The sequence below is a fragment of the Phlebotomus papatasi genome, chromosome 1, assembly GCF_024763615.1.
Source record: "Phlebotomus papatasi isolate M1 chromosome 1, Ppap_2.1, whole genome shotgun sequence".
In the NCBI taxonomy this organism is placed as follows: Eukaryota; Metazoa; Arthropoda; class Insecta; order Diptera; family Psychodidae; genus Phlebotomus; species Phlebotomus papatasi.
Genome location: NC_077222.1, coordinates 46,296,125 through 46,321,776, shown reverse-complemented (window position 1 = coordinate 46,321,776; position 25,652 = coordinate 46,296,125). Strand labels below are relative to the sequence as shown.

The 25,652-nt window shown below is 32.1% G+C and overlaps 1 protein-coding gene across 4 annotated transcripts in view; it reads right to left on the bottom strand.

The window, feature by feature from the left end:
* Window positions 1-4,306: 4,306 nt before the first annotated feature.
* Window positions 4,307-25,652, bottom strand: part of LOC129799435 (box A-binding factor) — a 26,326-nt gene continuing 4,980 nt past the window's right edge. For 2 of the 4 annotated variants that reach the window (XM_055843291.1, XM_055843290.1), the window contains exons 2-9: window positions 12,057-12,232; window positions 9,416-9,721; window positions 7,562-7,935; window positions 6,531-6,718; window positions 6,044-6,460; window positions 5,868-5,964; window positions 5,588-5,798; window positions 4,307-5,480 (exon numbers count right to left, since the gene is read on the bottom strand). In XM_055843291.1, the coding sequence (XP_055699266.1) occupies window positions 5,390-5,480; window positions 5,588-5,798; window positions 5,868-5,964; window positions 6,044-6,460; window positions 6,531-6,718; window positions 7,562-7,935; window positions 9,416-9,721; window positions 12,057-12,232 (1,860 nt within the window). In that variant the 3' untranslated portion in view covers window positions 4,307-5,389. Of the gene's footprint in view, window positions 5,481-5,587; window positions 5,799-5,867; window positions 5,965-6,043; window positions 6,461-6,530; window positions 6,719-7,561; window positions 7,936-9,415; window positions 9,722-12,056; window positions 12,233-18,404; window positions 18,684-23,811; window positions 24,301-25,652 lie in introns of those variants that run through there. The other 2 variants (XM_055843289.1, XM_055843288.1) reach the window with 2 other exon arrangements.

The window sequence follows — 25,652 nt, the reverse complement described above, 5'->3', positions numbered from 1 at the left end:
TGATCAGGAAGTGGTGAAACATATTTTGGCCAAATTTGAACCCGATCGGACGACATGAAATTTTGTTAGGATTATAGTAGGTGAAACTGTTAAGAATCTCACCTAATATTGCACTTCAAACTTAGAACATTGATTGTTGCATATAGGGGAAACTGGGGCACCCCCAAACACGGGGTAGCACCAAACAGTGCGATTTCTTAATCAGATATTTGTCTTCTGAAGACAAGGCCTATAGGAGTTTATAGGCACTATAGGGATGCTTGTCCATTGAATAAATGGTCGAGATAGTCCAAGTAGTTTAGAAATAAAAATTAGTGTTTGGTGCTACCCCGTGTTTGGTGGTGCCCCAGTTTCCCCTATGCACCCCGTCCTAAATTATGAGCACTTCCCCTAACTGCTCTTTATTTGAGTTCGAGCAGCAATAAATACGTTTAACAAAAATTAACATTCTACCAATAAAAAAACCGATTAGTAAAAATAAAATGCAGTCTTAAAAAATCTTTTAAAAAAATTGCAATCCATTTTGTTATTTTTCCACAGACAGAAATCATTGTTAAAACATCCCGATTTACCTAATGAACTAACTTTTCTTTTCAAATACTGAAAGGGTGGTTATATCTATAATTAAAATGACTTTGAAAAGATATCATCATAGAGTCTTTTTACAAAGTAAATCCTAAATTGAATAAATATAATGTTATATATATAATATGTACTCCGCTTGGATATGAAAAGGCAAATTGTATCTCACTTTTTTCAATTTGTTCAAAGAATAGGTTTAATTTGATACGATATAATATTCAAGTAAATGGGCGTGACTATCGAAACTGGAAGCACTTGGCAGATATTATAAGAACGCCTTTAGTTTCATTCCTCATACAAAGCTCCAACTCAAACCACGATTAGAGTATCGCATTTTACGGAAGGCGGGCCTCCATTTGACATATCAATACATACATGAATAATACATCTCGATAAGCTATGGTTAAGTACATTCATACTTTAATGTTTGAATGTCAACAATTCAAACAATTCAAAAAATTCACCAATTATGGAAAAAAAAATTTAATACTTACCAACCCACATTTCTTGGTGCCATCAGTCGACCAAGTTTGATAAAAAAAAACCTAAAAGTAAGTTTGTTCCCACAGTTCATGCAATATTATAATATATAGTAAAATTTTAATATTATATATATATATATATATACACACACATATATATATATATATATATATATATATATATATATATATATATATATATATATATATATAGGAGTCGATTTAATTTAAGAGGATATTTACTGTAAAATAAACTCGTATGCCTACATAATTCTCTTCAAGATTAAACTCACTTGACTCAACTTGTTCCAGAGTACCTAAGTAAGTTATCAAAAGGGACAGATAATCCTAACCGGCTTATGTAGGTGAGATTCTTAATGTGAGCTAACTCGAATTGCATGCAAATTCGATTTAGAGCTGAAGTTGAGGAACGCCATTCAGTTATCTTGAATCAAATTCGTGAAATTATACAAATTTTGTATTTAAACCAAAATATCAAAGATTTGGATGGAGTGACAGAAAAGTGATATATGGGTGAAATATAGACCAGAATGTTCTCTATAATTTTGCCATAGAACTTTATCTCATCGATTAATCAGAAGCCGAGATAATCGAGGTTGTTTGTTTCTGAACTCGTTTTTTTCGACCAGAGTTCCCCAAGTGTTCATTTGATGAACTTCAACTATATCAAAGAATTGTTGTATTATGTGACACTTTCCATTTAAAACCATATTTTTTTTGGCATCTGAGTGGTTTCAAAGCGTTATTATGGCAAAAATCAATTTTTCATACTGAAACGGCAAAATCGGAGAGATAGCGTAGTCTGAGCGGAAAATGTCCTCTACAGTTATGTCGAAGTAATCATCAAAATCGGTTCAGCGACAGTCGAGATAATTAAGGTTATGTGATATTGAAATTTGTTTTTCGACTGTGGCGCCCCTGGTGTTGGTCCCACGAAGTTCAAATCTCACCAAATGTAGCATTTGGTGAGATCTTTCGTTTAAGCCCTTACTCATAAAAATTGGTTAAATAGTGATATGTTTAAAGACGAGGAGGTTGCAGAGGACTAACTGATGGTTTATTGAACCACAAAATTTATAACAACTCATACATTGACATTCCATTTGATAAAGCAACTGTTATATTGTTAACCCATTAGCGTTATTGAACACTTCAAATAGAACCGGAGATATGATTTTTTGAATTTCGTGAAATTTGACCGCTCATATTTCCGGTTCTATTATAACCACAGCGCATTCACGCCACTTTTTGGAAACATCCTAGATTAGACTACAACACTCTAAAATTTGATTAACTTGCACAATGCCGTTCGGGGGGTGGGGGTGGGGCGTCAATGCATTAAGTTGCAATTTTCATACGATATAATAATCTTTGCCGAAAACCGCAAGCCGATATCTCTTTTAGTTTAGGAGCTATTAAGCTCCAAAGAGCGGCCGGCCGACCGGCAACGTAACTTAGCCACGCATATATTCGTGATCAGGAAGTGATGAAGCACATTTTGGCCAAATTTGGGCTCGATCGGACGACATGAAATTTTGTTAGGATTATAGTAGGTGAGATTATCAAGAATCTCACTTAGGGTAAATGTCCTAATTCAAAACCATTTTCAGACGCTTTAACTTTGACAGAAGATTCAACACATTAAGTTCAATTTTTTTCTGAAGAGAATTACATAAATTTGCTCCTTTACTAATCTAGAATGTTACTGTTTAGTGAAAATTCTTTAGATGTAATTTGAAAACTTCTTAAACACAAAAAATACGCTAGCGTAGATTCCTTCTATTGGAAACATATTAATCCAAATGGAGACAAGGGAAAGTTTCTAATTAGAGACAAGCAGTGTAAGTGAAACCGCGATGAAAGGCTTTCAAAACCTTGTTCAGTTGCTCCTGAGTGCAGGATTTGTTCTTATTCCTGGTCTTTTCTCCTTTCCCATCTAAAATAATAAGAAAATCTCTCCAAAAAAAATCATATTTCCGGGGTTTCCTATTGAAGCATTTGCAGACTCTTCAGAAAAACCCTTTTTGTTCACGAAATAGGTAATTATTTCATTTGGAAACTTCACGTATTGTTAACAATAAAGATTAGCACCTAATTTAACTAAAATTAGCCAAAAATGTGACATTAAATGTTAAAGAAAACGAATAAACAACAGTCACCTCATTGTGTTTTTCATTGGAAAACATGGTCGATCAATGAAAAATGCGATGGTGAAAAGGTACACTTTTCATTTTTCTGAGAAATTAACAAATTAAAATTTGTGAATATGAAAAGATTTTTGCTTTATTTGGAGCAAAATTAACTAAATAATGAAACTGTGGTATAGAAAATATAATATATAAATATAATAATTTAGTACTATATTTATCGTGAAAACAGTAACGTTTCCATTTGGAGTAGCGAAAAATTTCCATTTGGAGCAGGTTTTGAATTAGCTTAATTTACCCTATAATATTTCCATTTTGATTTACTTCAATCAAAATTTCATAACTTTTGCATTTTTGTCCTCATCACTACGAGAACACATCTTTATTCTTATTTGAAGTCCTTAGGAGAATACCTCGCTCTTGGTACTTTACAAGTACGATTCATTGTGGAACCATATAAGATCGTTTGACATTTATTTGAAAACAAATGTTAAGGTCAAAGTGGTATGAGTTTCGAAATGAGTATCGAAAATTAATCTTATATAGAATACACTCAAATTTATCACAAAAGTATGTGTATAAATTCAAATTATAAATGCATATGGCTAACTCACTATAATTTTTTTCTTCTTACTGAACTTTTATAGTTAATGTAAAAGTATAATAGTCCTATTGCAATAATAATCTTCATTGCAATATTTTATACATAAAATGTTATTATTTATTTTTTATTAATATTATTATTTTTAATAATAAATAATAATAATAATAATCTTCATTGCAATATTTTATACATAAAATGTGTATCTTTTTGATTGGTTGGAAATTGATCATAATTTTGTTTGTGTTTTAAAAGATTATCTCTTTCTCTCACAATAATTCTGAGGAATTCTATAGACCTTTTCTCCATTATTCGTTGCCACACTGCTGCAACAGTTTCATGCATATGCATATCTCGTAAAGTAAAAAGCCGTTTGGTGTCACAGTCTAAAAGCCTGGCGCGTCGCATCGCATATTCATTCATATATAATGTACTCAATACATACCCTATATATTTACATAGAATGCTGTATATATAAACATATTAAGTGTTCATTTTATTTTATATCTCTAAAGAGCAAATATACATTTCGCAATTACAAACTCTTAGAAATGATTCTTGTACATACATAACATAGTGCATTTTCAAATATCTATAATATACATGGAGCTCTAATTCATCTATCTGTATATTTATATTTTTCCTTTAATTTTAAAATAGTTTAAAAAAATCACTAAAACGAAGTATTTTATGCTCATGTTTTGCTATTTAACAAAATCATTTTCTTCGATGTTTGCAGATATTTTATTATGATATAGTTTACATAGTCGATCTCACTCTCAAAATAATTTTTGAAACCCATTTCCAAGGTACTCCACCATCGATTATATCTTTGGCATTCTATTTTACTATTACTAATACAGAATTTATTATTGTTATCTCTTTTCATTAGTTGTGATTAGAAAATATTCTAATTATTTGTCTTTCCCTTTAACTGTCTTTACACTGCCATCCATATATGTTACATAATGTATTATTATTATACATACATGACCTATCGTACTATATTTATATTTTTTTTATAATTTCAAAAAATATATAATTTTCTAAAATGTGTGTACAAAACTTACAATTATTTTCAATATTTTATTATTTCATATGCTTTCTTTTCGAAAACTAATAATATAAAATACTTTTCAACTACTATATAATATTGTATTTTTAAAATTATTATAATATTGAACAAATGAAGTATGAAATACAAACGTTTTGTATCATACTAATATTTGTATTCGATTTATGACCTTATTGATTTTAAATATCATAGGTATGCCTGTTTTCAAAAACAAAATTAGGCATTGCCCTATGAATATGATTGGCAAGATAGTTTGGTAATTTAATTGTATACATGCAAATAAGAAGCAATTTTTCATTCTCTTTAAAGGATTTTTGCACATGACTAGGGTAATTCTCAAACTCAACATGAAGTATACAAAAAAAAAATGAAAATCTATTTAAATGAAAAAAAGCAAAAATACTAATTTTGCACATAATTGTCTTAAAGCGTAAATTCCCCAAGAATATAATTTCGAGACCTGAGTGTTTTAGCGGTAACATCAATTAGAATTCCTTTCGGCCAGTCCAGTACTTGTGATTACACTAGTAATTTCTCCATTGATTCCCCGGCCTCCATCCAGTGGGGGTACTCTAAAAAAATCACAGAATTCGTTACAAAAACGTTCAATATAAGATGTATATTATATGAATATATATTATATGTATGAAGTATAGAGAAATCTTTTTATTTATCTTACGTTGAATTAATATGCCTCGTTAAATTTGTGGTTGTTGGCAAATGAGGCGATTGAGTCTGAGGACCAACACTTAAGTATTGCTCTTGACCTGACGATTGAGTAGACACCAAGTGTATTTCCGTCGGTGCTTGGCCAATTGTTGGCAATACAGGCATCTTCATCTCAATTTGTGATGGGTATATTGGGGGTAAAGTTTTCTCAGTACCTGGAACTAAAAATTGACTCATTAAACGGCATACTTTTTTTTTAACAGTATGTATAACTTTTTCACACAACGCACCACTTAAAGTTGTTTTTATTTGACTCCCGGTAACATTCTTGGGTTTTCTTTTCCTTGTTTGAACTCCTTCCTTTTTCATTGAAAGTGGACGTTGTACCTGAAATGAGAAGGTATAGAAATTTGAAACTCTTTCAGTAAAACACTAAAGCAAGAAATTGTAAAATGAGGACATATACATTATGCAGTTTGTAGTAAAGACCACAAGCATTGCAAACAGGATCACCGTTGTGATTTCTCCTCCACAGGGTCGTGGTGGTTGTTTGACAATTGGCACATTGCACCCCGGTGCGCCTGTTCCCATTAGCCGCCGGCGCTTTTGCTTTCTGATTCCGATTGGGTGGTCGATTAATGCCTGGATTTTGACGCCCGTATAGAGCGCATGCATTACATAAATTGTGACCACTATTGTCTCGCCGCCACAGTGGCGTCGATGATGCAGAGCAGTTCACGCACTCTTTGATATCTGGCGCTGGGATTATTTGTCCATCATATTGTTCAGCAATTGTACTCAAAGTTGGCCATGATCCATTGGTTGTATAATCTCCAGGTCCAGATGGAACTGTGTTATCCAAAATTATAGAATTTCCGTATCCCTATAATTTACGACATCAAGTTTCAATTATTATTTAAAGTAATTCTAATTATTATAAATTAAATATTTACAGTCGGAACATTGAAATCCAATTGACTAGCCCAATAAGTTGTAGGTTCTGTTTTATAAGCTGTGAAAACTTGTTGCCCTGATGGTGATCCTGATGAAACAGTTGCGCCATCATAGATATGTGGTGTATTAGCTATATTATGATGATATTGCAATTGTCTCGTCGACAAGGCTGATGCCAAATTAGGATCTGAAAAATGGCAATAAAAAGAATAATATTTACATATGTCTATTAGTGTCCTAAAAAAACATATAAAACAAAAATAATTATGAATTGAGAAAGAAAAGAAAAGCTCCCGTCAAATAATTTCGTCAGATATCTTTAAGTTTTCTGCAGAAAATTTGTTTGGGCTTGTGACGAATTTTGTTTGGGCTTGGGACAAAATTCGTCAGAAATTTTTGCAAATTTTCTGACGAATTTCTGTAGATATTTTGCTGATTTTCTGTAGATTTTTCTACATCCAGATTTTCCAGACAGCTGTGTCAGAAAAGATGGAATATTTTTCACTGAATTTTGCAAAATTCAATAGAGTTATTCTTGGTGATGTCACAGTGTTTATATAAAATAAAGAATTCTGCGACGTCGTATTATAAGTAGAGAATAGTTAAGTGATATCTTTAAACACATAGTGTCGACCTAAATTTCGTGTTTTTGTATCATTCGATTGGCGGTTTTTAAGAAATTAGTATTTTTGCTCGCAACTTTTTAGTTATCTAAAATATTTAATCGATAATGCTCGTTAAGCAGAACATACCATTTTCTTTGTAACTTCTACAGTTTCTTAATAAATCAACAGTATTTTTGTTGAGACAATGGAGACTATGCAGATTTCCAATGCAGAAATTCTGCCGAGAATCTGCAGATTTTCGGCAGAATTTGTGCCAAAAATCTACAGATTTTCTGACAGAAATTCTTCAGAAAATCTACAGATTTCCTCTGAATGTACTAGAATATACCGTTACAATTCAAAAAATCTCCGAGTAAAATCGGCAGGTAGAGCAATGATTTGACGGGCTGTCAGATTCTTCTAACCTTTATATAACACAGTGCTAGGACTACTAGGATGGTAGCTCGGATATTCCTTTGAAGATGACGATTGTAGGTATGAATAGTTTCCTGTTGGAGTTGCATAACCCTCGCTTGTGATATAATAACTTGATCCTGTTGGTAATTGTTGCACAGTTTCTAAATTAGTATATTGAGCTTTAGCTTCTCCAGAGTCATGATGTCCTTGTTGTTCTTGGTTGTGCGGTTCCGATTGTTCATATATTTGAATTTCTTGTGCTTGCGGCTGAGGCTGTGTTTCTTCCAAAGTTTTTATTTCATCTGATGTGGCTTGAATTCTATTTTGAGGTTGGTAAGGGAATCGGGGATATTCTTCAGTTTCATACTTGACATTTGTATACCTGAAAAAATAAAAATTTAAATTCTTGTTATGGTCTTAAAAAAGAAATTAAAGGAATGAATATCGTTCTTAATGTGTATGATATAAGACTTAACACTGAAAGAGAAGTATACATGTGTATATGACATACTTCCTCTTGGAGGCTTTCATACTTCTTTCCATTAATTATTCTGAATTGAAGAAAGCTTAAAGATTTAAGTTAAATATTTATTCTTCTTCAGACTGGAGATAGAAATAAAATAGAAAATGACCAGTTATAAGCTCAGATAAGCTTATGGTAGCTGAGATTCTTTACAGGAGACCTCGATATGCGTGCAATTCGGGGTGCTCGCAACTCGGAATGCGTGAAAATTCGATTGTGAGTTGAATTTTGGGGGTAAAGAATCGCGTCGAGCAAACGGTTCTCGGCCCCCGAAATGGATAAAATTTACGAAAGAAAACTTTGATTTTGAGACTTAATATTAAATATGAGAATTTTGCGAACTTTTTGTTCAATATCAGTTGTATTTATATATAAAGAATCGTCAATCAGAGCAAGTGCGCTCAAATCATCCAATCTTCTCCAAAAAAAATAATTGCAGAATGCAAATGGTTGATGCCAGGCAGAGTATGTGGTCAGTTGGTAGAGCACTCGTCTAGTTGACGAGAGATCTCCAGTTCGATCCTAAGTGGTGGCAGGAATTTTTAGCTGAGATTCTTTACAATCTCAGCTTTTGTGGTCACAAGCCAATTTTATCCATTTCGGGGCCCGAGAACCGTTTCCTCGATGCGATTCTTTACCCCAAAATTCAACTTTTCACGCATTCCGAGTTGCAAGCACCCCGGAGTTGCACGCATTTCGAGGTCACTTGTAAAGAATCTCAGCTACCATAAGCTTATCTGGGCTTATCACTGGTTTTTTTACTTCCGGTCTTAGGGGACTCACCCCCCACAAGTAGACATTCTCTAGCGAACTAATTTACCCAAATTATCCCATCCCTTCCATCCCTTTCAAAAACATAGTTTTTTGTCTTATCTTACAATTTTTCCTGGCGATTACTTTAGTTTTTAGATATGTTTTAGATACAGTCCATCTAAAAATTACGTCCATAGACACTTTTCAATGGAAAAATCACCATCTTGAGTTTTTCAAAGTCAAGAACATAAATTCTACCCAGTTTGGTCAACTTGTAAAATGTTAATGATTTTTAAATGCACTCTCTTTAAAGATTTTTCAACTTCAAGATGGTTTTATGATGATTTATAAACAAATTTAAATCGAAATGCGGAACTCCGTCTCGGGATTTCGACCAGCTTGCAAACCCTCGGACATTTTGACACTCTTTTTAAAGATACATTGTAAACTGATTAAATATTAATTTGTAAGAAAAAATAATATACTAAAATGTCCAAAATAAGGGTTTTGTAAAGGTTTAGTGCTAAATTATGTGGATATTCAATGATCATATAATTAAATTTCTCTTCATAGATTATTGCATTACCTATACGTATCGCCTTCTTCCGTTGATTGTTCTATGTAAACAGTTTGATGTTGCTGCGTCTGCTGAGGGTGCTGGGTTGGATCATTCACGTTAACTTCCTTGTCTGGGGTACCTTCTCGTTTGATTACATGTAATTGTTGCACAGTTGCCATAGTAGATGTTTGAGTTGTAACTACGGTAGCAATAGCTGGCTCGTAGGTATAGTTGTGATCGTCAACGGTATTACCAACTTGTTGATACTCATGATTACCCTCATATTGTTGATCTTGAGAATCAACTATTGCCTCTTGAGCACTGCTTACTTCTCTAATGAAATAAAAAGCAATATGAAGTTAAAATGAATACTAATATTAATATTCTAATTAATATACTAATATTAATATTCATGACGTTGATAAAATAAATTTATGAATTTTCCTAATCAGAGGGTAAATTATAGAAGATCTATTAAGATTAAAGCCGCCGGTTTAATGAAGTTTAACCAAAAAACGGGCCTTCTGAATGAAGCATCTTGCCCTTAAAAAGTGTTTATTTAATTAGGGATGCATAATGGGCCAAGGATTCCATGCAAGCGTTCCGCAAAAAACCAACCCTACTGTAATCTAATCTCTGTATTCATAAGAATTTTACCGACAGATAAGAATAATCCATAGATTTATTTTAAACACGTCTCTGTAAAACAAAAAGAGATTTTTCGTTATTTTAGTTAAATTATATTATGATGAGATTCAAAATAGAAAATTTAAAAATAGAAGATAAGAGGTCCAATTTCGAAAGTGCCCGACATCTCTCGAAATATATTTCTTTTAGATGACAATTTTACCTTATCCTTTTCGGTTTTTTTCTATTTGAAAAATTCTTATGGTGGTAAATTCTATGTTTCAGCTTTAAAATTATTTGGTTTTACTGTAAATGTGTGTAGAAAACATAATAAATTATTGGACAGTATCATTCAAGGCTTCAACGGTTCCCAAAATTTGATGCAAACTTAAATTTAAAAAAAAATTCAAAAATTACATAAGGTCAAATTTAATAATATTCCATTGGATTGATTTCTAAAAAGGTTCTAATTATATGAAATATCAAAGTTTGCGAAATTTTAGAGGTTACGTGGGTCACGCATTCAATGTAAAAACAGTATATTTCCTTGACATCTTTTTTTAACATAATAAACAAAAATTTACTTCGAATTCTTAAGCATATAAAAGTATAACACTTTAACTATATTTTCTGGAATTTTCATATCAAAATTTTAAAAATCAGCCGTTAGGACCTGATTTTGGAGACAGTTTTTGAAAATTACATAATTTTCGGTAGGCAAGATTTCTCAGAGTGTATTTATCTGACTTCTTAAAACTAAATACCTATATCCTGTTAGCTGATGAATTAAACTCGTACTTAAGCGGTATATTTTTTTTAATCTTGATCACAAATTCTTTCTACAAGACAAAAGGTGGTGTAAAATACGTCGAAATTTGTAGTTTTTGTATAAAATTCTGCCAAAAAAACTAAAAATAATTTTAAAAAAATCTACCGTCCAAGTACGAGTTAACTCATCAGCTAACAAGAAATATTTTGTTTTTTATATCAGATGAATACACTCTGAAAAATCTTCTCCACGGAAAAGTATATTTTTTCCACAATAAGTTTCCGAAAATCTGGTACCAACAGCTGAATTTTAAAGATTTTTATATAAAAATTTCAGAAATATAGTTTAATATTGTACTTTTATTTGCTCAAAAACTTAAATTAAAATTATTCTTTTTTACTCACGTAACCCTTTAGCTTGAATTATTGTTCTGTTTTTCATTTTTAATGAATATTTCTCCTTTGTGCGCAAAACTTGAACTCTACTTGAATTTATAGAACCAGTAATTTCAAACGAAATTTTGTAAGTTTTGTAAGAAGGCGCCCTGGTTAGACTTCATAAGGAACACCTGTTAAGTAATTTTGAGTTAGTGTTGAAGAGGGCTCAAGCACCCTATTACATTTCTCTGTACAAAATGGTCATCAGGCCTGTGTATGATAAATAATTAAATAATTAATGTTAAAGTACCATTTAAAGCGCAATGTTATGACCAGCGCGCACAATAACTTTTGTTTGTAAACACGCTTTCAAAATTTCCTATGAAAGTAAGCGAGATGACTAGATCTAGATCTCACTCACTCTCATTGAAATGTCAAAAACATGTTTACTAAACATAAGTTATTGTGCGTTGGGCATAACTTCAAAAAGTTCTTAAAATTGTTTGAAAAAAATCAGAGATTTTTTATCGAAACCATAATATAATTTACCCTAAGATATTTCAAATTGATCTACAGTAGACTCTCGCTAATTCGGCTCTTTTAAGATCGGGCTACTTTTAATTCGGGCAGCAGTTAAATTTGAAAAAAAGTTTGTTGACATTCTTCACATTTGTTTATCCTTGTTAATTGAAGCAAATGTGCTCAAATTTTCCATAATTTTTCGTGGTTATGATGTTATAGATTAATATAGATGTAGATGAACAAAAAGCCGTTGCATTTCAAACAGTTTGAACGCCCGAATTTCTCTCTAATTCGGGTGACATTTCGGTCCCAAACGCCCGAATTTGAGAGTCTACTGTATTTACAACAAAAATAAAATATTTTTACAAATCACCTAATGTCGCCTGCTGTAGTAATCATTCGATGCCTTTGAGTGGTAATAACTGTTGTCGGGTGACTAGAAGCAGTTGCATCTTGATTTTGGTGAGAAATTTCTTCAACAATTACTTCTTTAGTTTGTCCATCAGGTGATCTTTCCTGTTTTATAACTTTCACTTCTTGATTTTCCATCTGAAGAGAATAAAAATTTATATATATAAATAATTTCGGTAATGAATCAGAGGAACTTTGAAATTTTCAACGTCATTAATAAGTAAACAAGAATATTGTCTATTTAAAATTGATTTATTCAAATAAGAGGCACGCGCCAGCGTCATTTGTGTAATCATAAAACACATAATCGTCTTCAATGTAACACCACAAAAATTCATAATTTCTCGCTGTATAATGACTTTTCACACACCCTTTCAACTCTTGTTACTATTATATTCATATTCTACATCCAGTTAACAAAGATAACAGATTACTTAGAGATCATATCTCTAAAATCAGAAGCTTAAAAATTCAGTACAGTAAGAAATTGAATTGTGGGCGAATGTTAAACAAACATGGGTCTTTCATGCAAATACCGGAAATAGTGTGTTTGTATATAAGTTTTGTGACTTTGCTATTGTCTGCATATACAGCTATGTGTAGTTCCGGTGTAGGAGAACGTTAAGATCTGCTAAAAGTTAGTCATTTCATTTATGAGGCTATGAATTTTATCACGGTTTGTTGGAAATTTTAGAAAGTTACCAATATGTTTAAAAAAATAAATATTTCGCTATCATAAAACAATCTTTATTTTCTAGGAAAATATAATTTTTAGCAGAACGTAAAATAGTAAAAAAAACGGACAGATAATCCTAGCCGGCTTATGTAGGTGATATTCTTAATGTAGGGGGTCCGTTCCGTGGTGCAATTGGTAAGAGCGTTCGGCTCTTGGGCGGTGTGATCCCGGCTCGACTGTCAAGTTGTGAATTCTAATCCCATTAAGTCAATGTACCAGAAATACTTGAGATAGAATGTTCATATTTTGGGATTAGTTTCCTATAGATTATTAGATGAATTAGATGAGGGGCGCGGGGATTTGTCCTCAAACACATGACTTAACAGACATTGAATTTAAATTCTGTGCATTAATTCATTACAAACTCTATTGCTTTAGATAGAGTAACTATCCAAGAAAACAAATTGGCAACCAGAATTCAAATCAGGAAAGACGAAAGAGGCCAATTTTAATAAATTCGACGGGATGTCGAATTTTCAGTCCGCCATTTTGAGCAAAAATTTTGCATGACCTTCCGCGAAGCAAGAGAAAAATAACAAAATGTATTTTCATCTCCGTCGGACTATTTTTCTCAAGTAATCGAAGAACTAAAGTTACTGAAAATCCATTCCCGACAGCAATTCGAGTATCGAATGCGAATTGCGTATGATGTATAATACCATGGTAAGGAATGGGTTAATGTGAGCTAACTCGGAATGCATGCAAATTCGATTTCGAGCTGAAGTTGGGGGACGCCATTCAGTTATTAGGTGAGATTCTTAATAATCTCACCTACTATAATCCTAACAAAATTTCATGTCGTCCGATCGAGCTCAAATTTGGTCAAAATGTGTTTCATCACTTCCTGATCACGAATATATCGTCAGTTAAATCAGCATTTGTCGTAACTTCACGAATATGGGTGGCTAAGTTACGTTCCCGTCCGTCCGTCCGTTCGGTTTTTGGCTCCTTTTTTAGCTCCTAAACTAAAAGACTTGCGGTTTTCGGCAAAGGTTATATATCGTATGAAAATTGCAACTTGGTGCATTGACCCCCCACCCCTCCTTCCGCCATTTTGAAGACCCCCTTTTTTGTTTTCTCAATAGCTCCGCCCCTATGGCATCGATCGGGCTCAAATTTTAGTATGTTATAACTGGGCCTTACAGCATTCGATCAATATCAAACTTAAGGTCCCCCGACCCCCCTGACCAAAAGGGCCAAAAAAGGGTCAAAAAAATTGTTAAAATGGCCATAACTCAGTTCATAACTCGGTTCTAATTATCAGAATTTAAAAAGTGAGGGCTTTTTGGAAATCTCTCATGAAATTCCACTTCCCTTTTTTACATCACAAGTTCATAAAACCACCGCTAGGGGCGCTATTTTTAAAAAGAAGATTTTTCAATTTTCTAAATTGAATAACTCAAAAATTCCTTTACGCATCGGACTGAAACTTTAGTATGTCGTACCCGCTAATTATACCTATCAAACAAAAAAAAATACTTAAGTCGATCCATAACCCCTGACCCGAGCTATAAGGGGTCAAAGTTCGAACATTGACTGGCATCTATCTCCAGTTCTAATTGACATATCGACCTAAATTTTGGGTTTTTGGTTTCGTCTCGATGAGCACTTTCAGATGGAAGTTCAAAAGGTCACCACAGGTGGCGCTGCGATAGCGTCAAAATTCATCGAAATTCAAACTCATTTTTCTCTAAAACGGCATTGTGTAAATTAATCAAATTTTAGTAAGTTGTAGTCCAGTCTAGGGCGTTTCCTGGTGCGTAAGTGCGCTGTGGTTTCAATAGAACCGGAGATATGAGGGGTCAAAGTTCAAATTCAAAAAATCATATCTCCGGTTCTATTTGACCGATTTTGATGAGTGAGGGCTTAAAAGAAACATCTGACCAAATACTACAACTTTCTAAAACATTTGAACTTGGTGGGACCAACACCAGGGGCGCCACGGTCGAAAAAAAAATTTCGACCAATCTCGACACATGCTTAACCGATTTTGATGATTACTTCGACATAATTGTAGAGGACATTTGTGTTTACATTTCGTCCATACATCATTTTTCGATCAGATAATGCGATCTGTCCGATTTTGCCGTTTAAGTGTGAAAAAATTGATTTTTCCCATAATAACACTTTGAAATCACTCAGATGCCAATTTGACTGTCTCTACTCCACCAAGACACTTAAAATAGGGTTTTAAATGGAAAGTCTCACAAAATACAACAATTCTTTGATATAGTTGAAGTTCATCAAATGAACACTTGGGGCGCTCTGGTCGAAAAAACGAATTCAGAAACAAACAACGTCGATTATCTCGGCTTCTGATTAATCGATGAGATCAAGTTCTACGGCAAAATTATAGAGAACATTATGGTCTACATTTCACCCATATATCACTTTTCTGTCACTCCATCCAAATCTTTGATATTTTGGTTTAAATACAAAATTTGTATAATTTCACGAATTTGATTCAAAATAACTGAATGGCGTCCCTCAACTTCAGCTCTAAATCGAATTTGCATGCATTCCAAGTTAGCTTATGTTAAGAATCTCACCCACATAAGCCGGTTAGGATTATCTGTCCCTTTTAAATCGCTATTCTAAATCTGTTTAAATTGGTTATGAGCCGAGAAGCTTCAAAATAAATTGGTGGAAGGAGAGGTGGGGGGATGGGGGGTCAATGCACCAAGTTGCAATTTTCGTACGATATATAACCTTTGCCGAAAACCGCAAGTCGATATCTCTTTTATTTTAGGAGCTATTAAGCTCCAAAGAGCGGCCGGACCGAACGGACGGACGGACGGGAACGGTTTTTAGCCATCCGTATATTCGTGATTATGAAGTGTCAAAACACATTCTGGCAAAGTTTGGGGCCGATCGGAGGACATGAGATTTTGTTAGGATTATAGTAGGTGAGATTCTTAAGAATCTCACCTAATAACTTATTATTATATAATTGAATTTCGAACAAAAATCATTATTATTATTATTATTATTATTATTAATTAGTTATTGGTTATAAATAGGTTCATTGCCGGTTGATGGCCTATTGCAATCGGCTCAGGTTAGTCAAGGACCTTTCCAACGAGCCAAAACGTAAGACAATATCTAGAACATATCCAAAATTGAAAAAAATCGCAATATGCGATCCTAAATAAGCATGAGAGGAAAATGAGGGGCATGTTAATGGTCCCAGGGTCGAGTTATATGGAGAAGAGTCCCCCGAAGGTCCCAATTCTCTATCTCTAACCGTTTGAGCTCTAGGTGTAGTAATAGTCTCACGGACGGACAAACAGTGAGACGTCAAGAAACTCAAAACTTCGGGTTTCCAAAATTCCTACTAAGATAACTCTTTAGTTAGAGGTAAAGAGTCATAATATATATATGGGTCACGGTCAAAATCCCGAACGCCAAAATCCCGAAAGCCAAAATCCCGAACTGCCCAAATTCCCGAAAGCCAAAAAATCTCGAATTCTTAAAAGTGTCACAGCTATTCCCACGATTGTACCCGCGCTTGCTGGATGCAAAGGGAAATCTTTTATGTCTTAGGAAATTATTCTAAACATTTTCCTCCATATAATTTTCAAGATTTCCAATTTTTCGAATACCCAGGATTTTGAAAATTCGGGATTTTGGCCTTTTCAGGATTTTAGCTTTCGGGATTTTGACTGCCACCGATGTATATATATATATATATATATATTATATATATATATATATATATATATATATATATATATATATATTTATCTTAAAATCAAGGGATTATATATACTGCTCTCTTTGTGGAGTTCGATCAGTAAAATTCCCATACGTCAATTTACATATTGTTACTAAATATTGACACGTGGCTGCATTTTTGATAGAATTTAACGGCCTCTACACACTAGACGCAATTTCTTTAAAAACTGTCTTTTTAAAGAAAATTTTGCGTATCCTTGTAGGCAGAAACGTCAGAATTTTCAAAAAACGCAATTTTTGACGAAAATTGCTTCTGGTGTGTAGACGCCATTATAGACTACACAAGGTATTTTCGGCTGTGCTATTCACTTTTATAAAAAAAAAAGAATTCTAGTATTTCTTTATGACACTAAAAATATTAGATAGTAACTAAGCTAAACTAATCTTTTTGTTAGAATGTATCAATCAACTGATATCTTAAATGACATCTTAAATGACGTGTAACAGAGTTAGTGTCTTTTCCGACTGAATATGAATTGATCAAAAGCACTTGTAAGATTTAACAATTCTCAGCTTTGAAACAAATAATAGTAAATTTTACCATCTAAATAATTTAACCATACAAAATTCTGCGATAGCTTTTGATAAATTATATACGCCACCCTACATACTAACTTCTATAAATACACCCTTATCACTGGATAAATGTGTACAAATATAATTTTTTATATGTATATTATAGGTTTCGATAAAATTATGAGATTATACCATTTTTATTACTTTTATTGCAATATAAATTCATCTCTTTCTGAATGTAAATATACTTTTACGATAAAACACCCTCTTATAAGTCCTACACTATTATAATATATAATGTTAGATTGCCCTCGGCTTTTCTTGATGAAATGACAAATTTCATTAAAAGGCTATAAATATTTTTCATCAATTTTAAGTATAATATAATTCTTCAACAATTGCCAATAAATTTCGAGAGCGATCATCAATGCAGATTTATAAACAGAACTTTTCACTCTTATTTTACATTTTATTTTACATTAAATACTAAACATTCGCCGCCGTATTCTTTCAGCTATATTACCTGTGCATTTTATTCTCCTCCGCTTAAGTAGTGCTATAAATCACACGCAAAGTGCTCTCTTGATGGCACAATCAAGTAAGAACGAGAGACAGAGTCCAAAGCGAGCGAAAGAGAGCATAAGTAAGATTTCACAATAATAATAAAACGTAAATTATGCCAATGAAGATGTAAGAAAAAGTTTGGGCGACATTTTTTTTTCTGAAAACTGTATCGGCGCTTCATATTAGATATAATGTGTCACTCTCAGGTATGTGTGTATGTATATACCCTGATTTTCAAAATGTATACAAAGTTATGTTAAGATGTATATTCCTATTTCTTCACTTGATGCTTGATACCAACCGCTGGCTCTCTGCTTGAAGCCAAAAAGGACATTTATGTAGACATAGCCCTACACTTACATTCTCAGCCTAATAATTGTGTATGAGGCCACTAAAATCCTTTTAAGGATCACACGACTACCTTTAAATTTAGATATTTTGTTCGAACACTTGTTACATTGTCAATCTTTCAATGAACAATTTGAAAATTTTTGCTTCAACAGAACACCAAAAATCCGATAAGTAAATATATGAGACTGTCGAGAGGAGAGGGAAAGTAGAAAGAAAAAACCCGTGAAACTATATTTTAAGAAAGGAGGGGTATCCGGCACGCGCTAAAAGAGTTCATATTTTTCGCAAAGAGAATTGAACTGTGTATTTTTATAACTTTAACAACACATAGTTTATAAATTTGAATATGTGAGAAATTTGTTTCTAAATTTTATTATTAAGTGAAATAAGCTAAATTTATCCTTTTACCTTTGAATTACTTGAAAGTATAATGACCATAGCTAACAGGACTACAGAACATATATCACAAGAACACTTTCACTTTATTCCAGGTGAAATCGTGATGCAGAATAAAACCACTTCAAGATACACTGTACTTAAATATTCCTCAACTTTAGTTCACCTTCGTTTAATTTGCCAGGAAAATTACACACGAACTTATCCCATGTCTATCGAAATTTGAAATGAAATATGGAGTCAATTTTTATTGCACAATACATAAATGATCAACGAAAGAGAAAAAAATCATATCGTTATCTTATCAATTTGTAACTCCCTTTTCTATATACGTATATATGTATGTATCGATGAAAATGTTGATGACAAATGAGTTCACATTTGAGTGCTAACATTTTCACTAAAGCACTTTCCACCGTATGCTTTCGTACCATTATTAACTCTGCACCCTTGCTTTTCGTCCCATATTATTTTCAGGCGGAATATCAACAACAATTTTCGGTTCACCTAGTGTACAACGAATATTCTAACTAAGACGGACTGAAGTATAATATAAATTTGTTGGTCTGAAAGTATTAAACGAATTGTCACCTCCACCAACCGTTTTTATTCAACATTGTGTCACCCAACAGGGTTGTCCAACGAAATGTAAAATATTCCATTAAAATTTTTATGTGAAAGGTACGAGATTCATCACATCCAGAAACACACTGTATAACATTGTGTTTAACCCAAAGTAAATATTGAGAAATTGTAAAAAGTACATCACACATTGTACGTATAAGAAGTATATTTCAGACGAAAATGTGACTTATTCAACGTGACACAGGAAATTTAAAGAAAACTTCGCTCTAAATTTCCTTATAATTAAATTTTACTATAATTATTTAGTATTACATTTTGAACAAAATTCCGAATAAAAGATAATTTAAAGATTTATTTCTTTTCTTTTTTAATTTAAATTGATTTTAAGGAAAATACGCAACAAATGCAATACACAGAAAAAAATTACTATATTGTGTGAAATTAGAACCTTATACTCTAACTAACATAATCTTATATGATAGGTTGTATGCAAAAAGTTGACAAAAGGTATATTGTGTCACGTATAAACAACCGGACGTCGCCCACAGATAACATACAAAAACAAAACAAAACAGGATAATTGCATGTAGGTCGTTGATCTAAGCTCCTTCATTTACAGGCCTATTCTCTAGAAAATAATTTTTTATAAAGTTATTGAGAATTTCACGTTTAAAGAAGGGGATGTGAGAAACAATAAAATAAATAGGTGTGATCACACTTATAATCTGCTATCGAAATTACAATTTAAATTAATGTTACAGATAGAAAATCCCGAATCTCTGTTAATATTCTATAATACCGCGGATAATACTTAAAAATATTAAAACAATTAAGGGAGAACTGGCTAGCATTATGGGGCTATTCCAATATAAAATGAAAAGGGGAAATATTTTTCCTGATCTATTTTTTACACATGACTGTGTTTCTACATAATCGACTTTTCTTTTTATATTGGTTCCTGTCACTACTCTTTTTTCCCAGCCCTCGTCGCATTCCAAAACCATCAAACAGTTACAACACAAAGAAAATTCAATTAGGGGAAACCGTGGCAGAATTAATATAGTAAGATAATGGTATGTTATATTTTGCCTTAGCAGAAATATTGAGCTAAAATCTTTATTTATTCGAAGTAAACACCTCCCTTCCTATTCATTGAAATATTAATCAGTCTACCTTTTTTTTTCAAATTATATACAACTAAAAGATTCATTTGCTGGCTAATTCTGCCCCGGTCTCCCTATGTACAAGAACTTAAAAAACAGTAAAGTGCTAAATTAAATGTTCAGGAGAAAGATATACCTCCTTCATTTTTCATAATGCCATTATGTAAACTTGACTCTATTTACGCTATAAACAGTACATACAATTACAATTATTTTCCTTGGAGAAGGGAATGAAATTAGAATTATATACTCAAAAATATAATTTATAGGATGGAGTTATCACTCATGGATGTTATACACTTATGGACAACTTGTAAAAAACTTAAATTATTATATAAAATATATTTCTCAAATATCACAAAATTGTTAAAGACATCATAAACTAGGTACTTATTTTATGGTTTTTCAAAATCTGTTTTACGTAAAAATAAGATTTTTGCAAGCGGTACATAAGTGTAAAACTACTCCGTATGCACATTTTAGGAAATACATAAAGTTTGGTTGCAGCATTATAGTTTAAATATAATTAAGTTTACAAATTCTTAGAAAGTCGTGCTACGTGATATTTTTCTGATATTCCCAACGTAATTTAATTCATATTTCCAATTAAAATAGATATAATTTATTATATTGGTTACTAATATGAGTTAAGAGTCTTTAACACCTTATATACATAGGTAAATGCATATGCGTAAACATCCCAAAGTATATAGGTTTTACTCTAAAAATGACATACTTATACCATTCATATGGACTTTTCTCCCCAAAATATGTATGTTCACAAGTTTCACATGTATGGATGTACTATCCCCAAGCATTTATATCAGACATATTTCTCACAATAGCATTTATAATATTTAGCAATAGTGATAATAATCTAATCATAGTGCAGAATAGATGAAATCGGTATTTGATTTCTACGAAAAAGTTCTAACCGCCCGCCGCTAAAAAATAAATGAGAAAGACTGCATGGATGCACAAAATCATGTGTTTAATGCAATTATATCTAAATCTAAAAACTAAAGTGGTTTCACAATCGATATGCAAAAAGAATAAAATAAAATGAATGTGAATGAAGAGGAGGTGTGGGAAGTAAATTGAAGTAATACGTATTATTGCAATTTTTGTTGGAAAAGTCATTATATTGGGGAGAAGTGGGTCACCTTTGAAAGTGGTACCTTTGAAATTGGGATATTTTTCCTATCTTTAAGTAGAACTGAGCTATATATCATAACGTAATATTAGCTTCTTAATCTGTTTGAACAGGTAAATTATATCACAATAAGGCTCAACTTAATTTAAAAATAAGTGAAAAATCAAAAATTCAAAAGTGCCCCACTTTCCCCTAAACACGTAAATACTTAACTCTTTGAAAAACCTGTTCTGCATTTTAGCTAAAATTCTTTACATTCTTAGCTTCTGTGGCCCAAGGTGAAATGCTACATCCTCAGATCAAGCCCAAATTTTGTATCAACACGTTTTGACACTTCTAGATCACAAATATTTACACCCGGAAAAAAACGATTTTCATACAATGGTCTGGCTGGTTCATTCTACGTAGTACAAATGCTACCTTGAACGCTACTCTAGAAACCTGGTTTCACATAATTTTGTTTACTCATTTAGTGCTATGTATGTATGTATGTGCACAATGAGTTAACAAGTAGTATCAAACTACATCAGCAACCCTTCCTAAAATTTGGTAATTCATTTTCGATATCACAAACTTAGGCTGCTATTCTGTCATCTTTATAATTTTGTAAGATTTTGCGGAATTTGGAATTCTTGTTAGAGTCAATCCAAGGTTGAGCAATTCTGCCGCCAAGAAATATAGCAAAAATCAAACAAGATATAAAAAAAATGGAACATTAAAAAAAAGCATTAAAATATATTTAAAGGTAATTATATTCAATTCAACCTTGACAAAACTTTCACTTTACAAAATTTAAAAAGACCTCTAAACTTTCCTTGGATAGTACAAGAAAATGTATGGAACTGTTAAAGAATTTTTGGATGAATTGAAAAATTCTTGGATGTAGAATATGGTAATTTGAAAATTTTGTTGGAGACTTTATAACAAGGTCTAAAATATTTGGAGAGTAGTAATATTTTAGAACTTTATATTTTTTCTGTGAGAATACCAAATTTCTTGGATCTTGCTCAGTTACAAAATTATAAAGATGGCAGAATAGCAGCCTTAATTGGAAATGTATAAATTGCCACGATATCGTAAATAAATAAAAACAAGTTTTCTTAAAAATAGGATTATCTTAATATTAATAAATTTTAAAAGGAACAGGCTTATGAAAAGTTCGAAAATTTTCAGAAGAGCCCCTCTATTCTGTGAAAAATAAAAAAAATGGAATAAACTCCATAAAGTTGCCTATAAAGAATTTGAACTATATATTTAAAAAAGCATGATATATTCGTTTTTTATTCTGAGCTGCACACAATTCTTCGATTTTTTGTTATATATTTGAACCCAAACGGTTATGGTCTCTGCACACTAGGGAAATTTATGTCCATATATGAAAATACCGTCGAATCTTTTCCAGAAACGGTTTTTCAAGTTCAAGGTTAAAAAGGCTCTATATAGAGCATATTTCTTAACCGAAAGGTTTCATATTTGAGCTCATTGAATAGATCTTGAAATTTTTGAAAAGCCCGAACGGGTTCTAATCAGTCATGAACCAGTGATAAGTGATGATGATAAGTAATTTTTGTCCGAAAATCAATTTTATTATTCCTCAGCTATTTTTTGCGTATCTTTTGAATGATTTATGAATCAGTTCAAATCGGTTGTAATAAAGGTAAATGGTAGGGGATCTCAGTGGCGTAATAGACAAGACCGTTGGTATTGGGCGGATGAGATCTCTGACTCGACTGTCACAGTTCTGAATTCGTGTCCCGCCCGGTGCAAACAAATGAGTTGTTTACAAAAAAAAAAAAAAAAAAAACATTTTCACATGGAATGAAACGTAATAATATGCACCGCCTCTGCCCGACAACTTCAGAAGCATGGAAGAAGTATCCACAATACGGGAAAGGCGTTCCTAGGAGAGTCTACAAACGGACTACCAGATTCTTCTAACATGGGATAGAATAACAATATCATATAAACATGATTCAATTGTAACAAATATTCCGATAGGATTAATAATAATGAGTAAGTATTTTTAATATAATATATATCGGAATCACGAGTTCGATTATTTCACCAAAGATGGGATGCTTTGCCAATCCTTTTTAATTCCAAGGTATGTTTTTGAGAAACATTTTTGTGAACTAATTTATGCTGTCAATTTTTATGTGAATGATATGTATATTATATGAATTACATTCGAAAGAAAATTAGAATATCGGATTTCCAATGCATCACAAAAACAATTTTTGTATTATACGTAAAAACACACTTTAACTAAACATATATCTTTGGAGTTGATGAAATACAAGATTTATTAAACGTTTCCAATAAATTAAGTGTTATCTTATCAACAAAGCTAATGATATTTATATATAAGTGTGGTAAAATTAATCGATCATACAATATCTACATTACAAAATATGGTTTTGAGTGTACAAATTAATTAATTTAAATGCGATTCAATTGACTAAAATTTATATTATTATATACTGCTTAAAAATATGTAATATAAAATTGACAAATTAACCTGTGAGAAATAAAAATTCACCATCTATTGTCGTACGAGATATCACCTTCATTTTTACGAAGAAAAATCCACTTTATACCCGTCTTATCAATTGAGAATTTCACGAGAAATACAGCACATAAAATGAACACTTCAAAATGCCTTTTTCAAAAGATCCATTAATGACGTGTCACTCAATATTTTAAAATAAACCCTTCGATTACATAGGTATATATTATTTATACACTTGAAACTTCAAACTTTATTCTCGCATTCTAAGTGTCAAATACTTTTATCTTGATTGAAAAAAAAAAGGTATTGGAAAATTTTCCGCGCAATATACGCAATTCAATGAGAAAGGCAAGAAAAAAGTCACAAACACCTCACATCAATTACGAATTGATTTCTAAAACAATATTACAACTGATCCGTTGATTATATTCTTCAAAATATAATTTAAAAAAAAAATCATGTCCGTATGGCGAACGTTGAGACAGACTTAACACGAATGAATTGCCTCGCGACAAAATTGGAATATTATGAGTTTCCACATAAAATATTTAATAATATCTCGAACAGATAGTGAATATATGATAAGTTAACATATCAATTTGAGATTTTTTAACTTAACTATCTGGTTAGAAAGCAATCAGACGTTTCAACAATAAATATAGATAATAGCTAAAAAGACCTCCACATGTACACAGTTTCACCTTGATAGCACATTAATTGATTGCATGAGTTCACGATAGACAAAAATTTCCTGTTGTAAATATTTGTCGTTTTATGCCCTAATTTACACATGCACAAAATGTAAAAGATAAATTTTGCAAACAATAACAGGTCACTAATATCACATCCATAATATATTTTACTATAAAAGGGACAGATAATCCTAACCGGCTTATGTAGGTGAGATTCTTAATGTGAGCTAACTCGGAATGTATGCAAATTCGATTTGGAGCTGAAGTTGGGAGACGCCATTCAGTTATCTTGAATCAAATTCGTGAAATTATACAAATTTTGTATTAAAACTAAAATATCAAAAATTTGGATGAACTGACAGAAAAGTAATATATGGGTGAAACGTAGACTAGAAAGTTCTCTATACCCCATAGCAAAAGAAAGCGGAATAGGAATAACAAGCGAAAAATTCCTTGGGATTTTTCCACTATTTTCCTTAAAAAAATCCATAGGAATTTTCCATAATACGTTTCAAGGAAAATTAATGGATTTATGCTGGATTTTTATATAGAATACATCCATGGAAATGCTCGGAGAATTTATGTGGATTTTTCCACCAAAATAAAGTGGAGAAAAAATGAAGCTGTCACATGCACCTCGTCATTTTACTTCCGAATATTAAAGAAATAGCAAAGATTACGAGGATTATGATATGTTTTACTAAACCAGCAATAACGAATTAACACTTTGAGCAATAAAAAAATATTTCATAAAAAAAAAAATTTTCCTAAAAAATATATTAAATATATGTCACTTTTTGAACTTCCATCTGAAAGTGCTCATCGAGACGAAATCAGAAACCCAATATTTAGCTCAAAATGTTAATCAGAACCGGAGATAGAGGCCGGTCAATATACGAACTTTGACCCATTATAGCTCGGGTTAGGGGTTATGGATCGACTTAAGTATTTTTTTGTTTGATAAGTATAATCACCGGCTACAACATACTAAAATTTCAGTCCGATGCGTAAAGGAATTTTTGAGTTATTTAATTTAGAAAATTGAAAACTCTTCTTTTTAAAAACAGCGCCCCTAGCGGTGGTTTTATGAACTTGTGATGTTAGAAGAGGAAGTGGCATTTCACGAGAGCTTTCCAAAACGCCCTCAATTTTTAAAAT